General features: G+C 30.2%; 1 protein-coding gene across 3 annotated transcripts; it reads left to right on the forward strand.

Moving 5' to 3' along the window:
• Positions 1–6: 6 nt before the first annotated feature.
• Positions 7–7,535, forward strand: LOC122573508 (phospholipase D2). 3 transcript variants are annotated; one of them, XM_043739956.1, is made up of 15 exons: positions 7–1,724; positions 2,230–2,412; positions 2,529–2,889; positions 2,968–3,088; positions 3,150–3,573; positions 3,641–3,876; positions 4,069–4,336; positions 4,409–4,571; positions 4,674–4,937; positions 5,447–5,720; positions 5,787–6,007; positions 6,084–6,320; positions 6,407–6,647; positions 6,721–7,050; positions 7,132–7,535. In XM_043739956.1, exons 2-15 carry the CDS (start codon positions 2,265–2,267, stop codon positions 7,231–7,233), a joined length of 3,390 nt encoding a protein of 1,129 aa, XP_043595891.1. In that variant the 5' UTR covers positions 7–1,724; positions 2,230–2,264; the 3' UTR covers positions 7,234–7,535. The 3 variants fall into 3 exon arrangements, with proteins under 3 accessions (XP_043595891.1, XP_043595900.1, XP_043595883.1); XM_043739965.1 differs by having other exon boundaries at positions 7–1,183; positions 1,423–2,412; XM_043739948.1 differs by having other exon boundaries at positions 7–2,412.
• The last annotated feature ends 402 nt before the right edge of the window (positions 7,536–7,937 follow it).

Genomic DNA, 7,937 nt, shown 5'->3' on the forward strand with positions numbered 1-7,937 from the left:
TCAAGAGAGGAGAAGATAAAAATAATGAAAGAAAAAAGCAAACTAGCAAAAGGAATTTACATAGACGACGACCTAACGAGAAAAGAGAGAGAAATACAACAACAGATAAGGAGGGAGGCAAGAGTAAGAAGGGAAAAAGGGGGAAACGTAAACATAAGGATAGGATATAGGAAATTAAAAGTGGGAGACAGATGGTACATAAAACGTTCCACTTTTCTTTGTATCCGACACATACGCTACATATACGTTAAACTCGATTGTTCGAAATAATAATAATAATGTTTGACTGGTTATTGTTGTACGGTGAATGTTTTTGCGATTTCAATGACATCTCGAGTCGAAGCTTTGCACATAAAAGAGCGATTCGATTTTCGGCAAGAAATTGTATCTACATGGATTGTCATGATTTTTAATCGATCAATTCATTTTATATAAACGTATCTTTATATAAATACTTTTTTATCAAGGTCAAAATACAAATCAATTTAGTAAGAAATTCTGAAAAGAAATTTTTTCTGTAGCCTTCTATAAATTACGTTTAGATTATTTTGACATAGACTTTACACAAATATCTTTATGTCTTATTAGTGTCTCCTTCGTTGAAACGTATGTATGTGTCAATAAATATCAACAACAAGAAGTTATTGTTAAAATGTCGTTAATAATAACTATGCATATACATAGATTTTTAAATAATTCTTAGAAAATAGTAGCTGAAGAAAGCAATAAATGTGCTAACAATTATTTGATAATATTTAAAGATTTGAATTAGACTTTGATGATGTTTTAGAAACATATTTAAAATTTTGCTATTTAATTTTTAATTAGTATCGTGTGTATCTTACGTAAGTACTACTCGCAATATAATAAACATGAGTTATGGTATATTCATCAATACTGATAAACAAACGAAGGAGATAAACATATTATTAAACCATAATGTCTGTGAAAAAATAATTTATCTACAACTCCACAGAGAAAAAGTAATATAGTAATTTATTACGTCTTTTAAGTAAATCTTCATTTAGAAGTAAATATGCATATCAATGGGTCGCGCATAAGAAAGGACGCTACATATATGACAAACAAAATTCTCAATTCACATTACGAAACGCAGCTAGAAGATTTCAGAACATTATTCGTACGTGAAAAGAAAAATACAAGATTTTTATTTTGTATATTTGTAAGTACATACATACATATTTTTCTATGGAATTGCTATCTTTGTTGATAAAACAGAATGATCAAACATAGATCATGTCAATGTAACAGAAAATAATCGTCATAAATAAAGTCACGTACTCGTGAAAATTTAGTTAGTTAATTTGTGAAATCTATTAGATATTTTTACTTCCAAAATGTAAAATTTTAATAGAAAAAAAAAAAAAAAACAATTTTAAGCTAACTCTTCAGACGTTTCAGTAGAAAATACCCATACCGACAGTTCTTAGAGTCCGATCTACAATAATCAACAAATGTGTATAAGAACAGACGAGATATGTATAAGTCGCTTAATCTGTCACATAATGAACAGCAATAAAATCGTTCGTGTAATCAATCAATTATGACGATACCATCTATGATAATGGAATTATCTGAGAAGTATATATCAATCTCTTACAATACCATGTAAAATTCATTACCTTAAAACTGTTTATGGAAAGAAGCGATAATATTTATAACCTTAATAACGTGACATGTGACATTTAATAAATAAATAGGTTGTATCCTTTTATTATATCGTTCATAATTTTTATCGTAACTTTAAGTTCATATTTTTAAAGTGTACAATATGGAAAAATTTTAATCGATGAATAAATACCGATAAACATGTATGAAACAAGTTTGGCAATTTACTTTAGTCTTATTCCTGTGAATTACATCTGACTCGAATTTATAGTCAATATTCTAAACCTCTCCCGCGCGCATTAGATCATTTTCTTAATCAAGAAAACACATTAGTTCTTTGTCATCACATTTTTTTTGTTCCACCATATTACTACTTATCTATTCACCTATCTATTAATGATGTACATATTCGTCAGTGTTCTATTCTTAAATAACTTCTACTGTTGTATGTACTATTTCTCATTAATAAAGATAATTTGTGTAACGTAAAAAAATTATTTGATATTGCAAGAAACAGGAGTATAATGTAAAAGTTATTATAAGTTGAAGGCAATGAAAAGTATACTGTGAAACTAGTTTAACTTAATTACGTATGTTTAGTTATCTATTGATAATTTTGTACAATACTGTTAACAATGTCTGACAATATTTTAAACGAAAAAGCTGAGAATTGTGTTTCTCATGATCCTGAATATGACGATACACTGGGTGTACCTGATTCATTAGAAATTACTATAAACGAAAATGAAAATATTAATTCTAATAATGATACAGATAATAGTGGTGAGTTTATGACTTTGGTTCGTTATTTCTGTGTTATTTAACTGACTTCCTTTAAAAATAACATTCTAACTATGTTAGTAAAATGTATTGTGCATTGTTTACTTTATTTAAACTAGAACGTCCTGGTGTGATACCTTTCTCTGCTATACACGACTTACCAAAAAATTTTAAAAGCCAGTATCGTAATGTTTTTATTCCTGGTGAAGAAGTGCATGTGGACATTATAGACAATGAACGTAGCGTAACAACTCATCCATTGAATCCAAATTTGTACACTATCCAATTTAGGCATGGACCATTTATTTGGACAATTAAGAAACGATATAAACATATCCAAAATTTGCATAATCAACTAAAAATATATCGCACCAGTTTAAATATACCTTTCCCAACTAAAGGTCACAAAGAAAGAAGAACTAGTTTAAAAAGTTTGGGGGATACAAAAGAAGGGAAAGGTCGTAAAGGTGCACTACCAAGGTATAAAGATATATTTAAAAAGAAAATACGTTTATTTATTGTAAATGACCAAAAAATGGAACAAACTATTTTTTTCAGATTTCCAAATAAGCCTGATGTTTTAGTACCTTATGAGCAACTAGAACATAGGAAAAAAGTATTAGAAGAGTACTTAACTAATTTATTAAAAATAAAAATTTATTTGCACCACCCAGAAACAGTGAGTTAATAATTTGCATTTATTTATGTAATGATTACTAACAAGTATAAAACATTTTCAGGTCGATTTTTTAGAAGTCTCACATTTGTCATTTATAGAAGATTTAGGAATGAAAGGCAAAGAAGGAATTGTTTTAAAACGAACTGGATCAGGTGCAAGAAGTAGATGTAACTTCTGTGGTCTTCTTGAGGGCATGTGTTGTATTAGATGTACTCATTTCTGCACATTTCTATGTAGAAAATGGCATTCTCGACATCTTGTTGTTAAAGATACTTTTGTTGTCTATATTGAACCCAAAAATGGTAGCATAAAATCGGTGATTCTAATGGATAATGGTTTCGGAATCAGTTTTGGTCTGTATACAACAGGATTAAGAAATGGTATACAAATAGTAAATCTCAGTAGGCACATACTAATTAAGTGCTGGACAAGAAGAAAGGCCAAAGAATGGCTAGAATTCATACAAGAAGTTAGTAACAGGGAAGGTAAGTTCTTTGACTAGTGCGTAACGTAAAACTTTGAAAGCTTAATTAATAAGTTATGTTAGTACAGGTCGAGACTTTATACAATCGAATCCGCACAACTCGTTTGCACCTTATCGTTCCCCTATTCCAGCCACATGGTTTGTAGATGGATCAAGTTATATGTCTGCTGTTGCAGACGCGTTAGAAGATGCAAAAGAAGAAATTTTTATTGCGGACTGGTGGTTATCACCTGAGATTTATATGAAAAGACCAGCTATTCATAGTGATTACTGGCGATTAGATAACATTTTACAAAGAAAAGCTGTGAGTATATCATCAAAAACATTGTGTTTATTAATTATTCATACTAATATTTTTAACACTCTATCCTATCAATGCTGACAAAAGTTGAGGATTCTTGGTAAGGCTAATGTAATTTTGAATATAACATATAATGCTGTCAAAAATTGAAAGAAATCACGTGTATATGTTTATAATAATCAATTCTTTATTTAGTTTGAAGGAATCAAAGTATATATAATGATCTATAAAGAAGTAGAAGTCGCACTGGGCATAAACAGTTTCTATAGCAAACAACGACTAGTTGAAAAATGCCCCGAAAACATAAAAGTATTACGTCATCCAGATCACGCGCGAGTGGGAGTGTTTCTATGGGCACACCACGAAAAAATTGTAGTTGTTGATCAAAGTATTGCTTTCCTTGGAGGAATTGATCTATGTTATGGTCGATGGGACAACAATGAACATAGATTAATAGACTTAGGTACATGATACTTGAAATTAAATACCGATCGTTGTTATTAATTGCTTTTAATTTTATTGTTCTCAATTACAGGCAGCACCCATCATTCCAGTATTTATATTCCGTCTAAAGGTAGATTTACCAATACCAGCAGTAAAAAGGTATCAAATGCCAATGTAAATAAGCATGTTTTATTACCATTGGCTATTGCAACTAACACAGTTGTGATGGCTACTACCAAATCTATACCTGTATTGTAAGTTTCTTTCTTATTATTCTCAATAAATTTTATATTTCAAATCTTCTTTAAGTTTGGCTCAGCTACTCATTTTATTTTACTTTTTGTTTTTTTCTTTAGGCCAATTATAAATAATAAGACGTCGATTTCGCCGTTCTCGACATCACAGTTAAATGCTGGTGATTTATTACTATTACAACCAATAGCAGAATCAGATACTATGAAATGTGATACACCTAATCTGGAACGTAAAAATTTATTTGGGATGGCAAAAAACACCATGGATAGAATGAAACACAGTATTAAGTTGAAAAGACAAGAATTAATTAATATGGTGTATAATCCACACGAAGAAGATAGTGATGAGGAGAATGTTATGACTACGTAAGTATATACTTCAGAAAGATATGTAATATTGTGGCGGAATATATTATAATTATGTTCTGATATTTGTGATTTAATGATGGTTTATTTACAATGAATGGATTGTACAGATGTAGACAGAAAAAACGATGGTTGTTTAATATGAACTAATCACAATAACGCGCTATAATCTAGACAATTCTCGCCACAACGGATCCAACGTTCTCTCTCACGCGGACCACACTCTCTCGACAACGCAACTCGCACTCTCTGACTTCTCGATTAAAACTGATTGCTCTCGCATACCTTTTGTCTTTCCGTAGACCCACCACGCACGTGTTCCGCGACCGCTCGTGGCCAAAGCCACGTAAGCCCTTTTTACAAAACTATACGAAAAACGCCTCGGCTCTCGCGACATTGTATGTGGTTTACCCGCTAACTCCTAGGTCTTTTGTCCGCGATACTACAGATATGTAACAAAAACTGAATATATTTTTACATCAATTAGAGAATATCACTGACATTTTCAGCTATACAACGCAAACTCCAATTGAAACTAGTCAGTCACTAGCATATAGCAAAGATGAAGTTTCAGAATATCCAGGTGTAGCTAAATTATGGCTGGGAAAAGACTATGTAAATTTTATTGTTAAAGACTTTAATGATCTCGAAAAACCTTATCAAGATCTAGTAGATAGGAGCAACACTCCCAGAATGCCATGGCACGATATAGGAGTTATGGTACAAGGTGCAACAGCAAGAGATGTTGCCAGACATTTTATTCAACGTTGGAATGCAATTAAGGCAGGTACCTTCTAATTTTGTAACAATCTAATAATTAAATAACATTTATATAATTTATATTTGTAGATGGAAAAAGCAAAATTAAATTCATGTTATCCATTCTTGCTTCCTAAAACGTACAATAATTGCAGTAGCTCTGTACCATTTATTGAAAAATCTACTATACACAACGTCAACTGTCAAGTATTAAGATCAGTTAGTTCTTGGTCTGCTGGTTTTCTCGACTCACAAACAATAGAGCGAAGTATTCAAGAAGCTTATATTGAGGCTATTAGTAAAGCAGAAAGGTGAAATTAATTTTTAAAAACATGAAAAATGATTAATTGCCCTACTGCTATTATAATACACATTTTTCTATTTCAGGTATATATACATAGAGAACCAATTTTTTATAACGCTTGCATCCATGCAACGATCTGCAGTAAAAAATCGTATTGGAGAAACATTATTGAAACGCATTTTAAGAGCACACCGTGAAGGTGCAGTATTTAGAGTATTTGTAATAATGCCTTTATTACCAGGTTTTGAAGGCGAAGTTGGAGGACCAACTGGTACTGCTCTACGTGCTATTACTCATTGGAATTATGCTTCTATATCAAGGTAAAAATTCTATTATAAAATTAAACTGCAACTAAGGATGAAAAATGAATGAGTTGAAAAATTGGAAGTATTTGTATTATAAATAGGGGTAGAGATGCTATCTTAAGTCGGCTAATTGAAGCAGGAATAGAGGATCCTAGAGAGTACATTACATTCCATGGTTTAAGGACGCACGCAATGTTAAATGGTACATTAGTGACAGAATTAATATATGTTCACAGCAAGCTATTAATTGTGGATGATAATACTGTCATCTGTGGTTCTGCTAATATTAATGATAGAAGCATGACAGCAACAAGGGACAGCGAAATTGCAGTGATAATTCATGTAAGTATTATTTTAACTGACTCAACTGTGTAATTTTTTATCATTTCAATATTAATTATTCTATAATTTACAGGATCAAGAATTCGAAGAAGGAAGAATGAATGATATACCGTTTCCTTGTGGTAAATTTGCAGGATCATTGCGAAAACAATTAATTTCTGAACATTTGGGATTATTTAAAACAAATGAAGATATAGATGTAACTGATATAATTAAAAAATCATTCTACAAAGATGTATGGTGTGCTAGGAGTAATCGAAACACAGAAATCTATGAAAAAGTATTTCATGTTATTCCGACAGATAAAGTTGTTAATTTTTCTATGTTAAAGCAATATCAAGATGAGGAGCCACTTTCTTCATCAAATACACTTTTGGCCCAAGAAATGGTTGAACAGATTAAGGTATAGTTTCAAAAAATTATTCTTATTATTATTTTTATTATTTTAACAAACTTTATCTTTTCATTTTCAATTTTATTTTAGGGTCATTTAGTAAACATGCCATTGCACTTTTTATGCAATGAGGATCTGAAACCAGCTGCTGGTACAGTAGAAGGAATGATGCCAACAGCACTGTGGACTTAAATCTTTGACATTCGAATTTAATATTAATGAATTCAGTGATTTTAATATTTTTTACAATTGTATACAAGTTAATCTATTTTTAAGTATTTTATTGACCAAAGTACAAACGATCACTCTGTGCTTATGATTAGATATTTCATTATATGTATAAACTGCTAGAATTAAGGTTGTATATCACTATTATTTAAAGCATTTAGAATATTTGAGAACATAAAGAATTAAGACGAATAAAATGCTAATGAAAATTCAAGTCAAGATGATACTTGGATTGTTACTTATGCATTAAATTGATCATAATTGTACTTTAACATTCCATAAAATCTAACTCTTTCAAAAAGGAAACGGGTTATTAATGTTGATGTGGTAATAGTTACTAATTTGAAGATAATTTATTTCATCAACCATTTAATATGCTCAAACATCTTTTATTAGTAACATCTTTTATAAAAATGCTCATATGAATGTTTAAGTTTTAACAGTGTGCCTTTTTAAAAGTTGAATTTTATATTATAACATTTATTTTATAATACTATTTATTTGTATTAAACGATATATAAAATAAATATGACATATGTCGTTCTTTACCAAGCTAATATTCTTATTTCTTTATATCTCTATTACGATTATTCGATATAAATATTTAGTGAATCATTTTTGTATTTCAACTTATCTGAATAGCCAGAAGTTTGATAAATCGAGAGTCA

Source organism: Bombus pyrosoma, linkage group LG2 (assembly GCF_014825855.1).
Source record: "Bombus pyrosoma isolate SC7728 linkage group LG2, ASM1482585v1, whole genome shotgun sequence".
NCBI classification, from domain to species: domain Eukaryota; kingdom Metazoa; phylum Arthropoda; class Insecta; order Hymenoptera; family Apidae; genus Bombus; species Bombus pyrosoma.

Bases quoted from the DNA above. Each gene is read 5' to 3' on its own strand.
- LOC122573508 (XM_043739948.1), top strand. From the start codon at position 2,265: ATGTCTGACAATATTTTAAACGAAAAAGCTGAGAATTGTGTTTCTCAT. The intron at 2,413-2,528 runs GTGAGTTTATGA...TATTTAAACTAG, and splicing joins TAATGATACAGATAATAGTG to AACGTCCTGGTGTGATACCT. The intron at 6,008-6,083 runs GTGAAATTAATT...TTTCTATTTCAG, and splicing joins GCTATTAGTAAAGCAGAAAG to GTATATATACATAGAGAACC.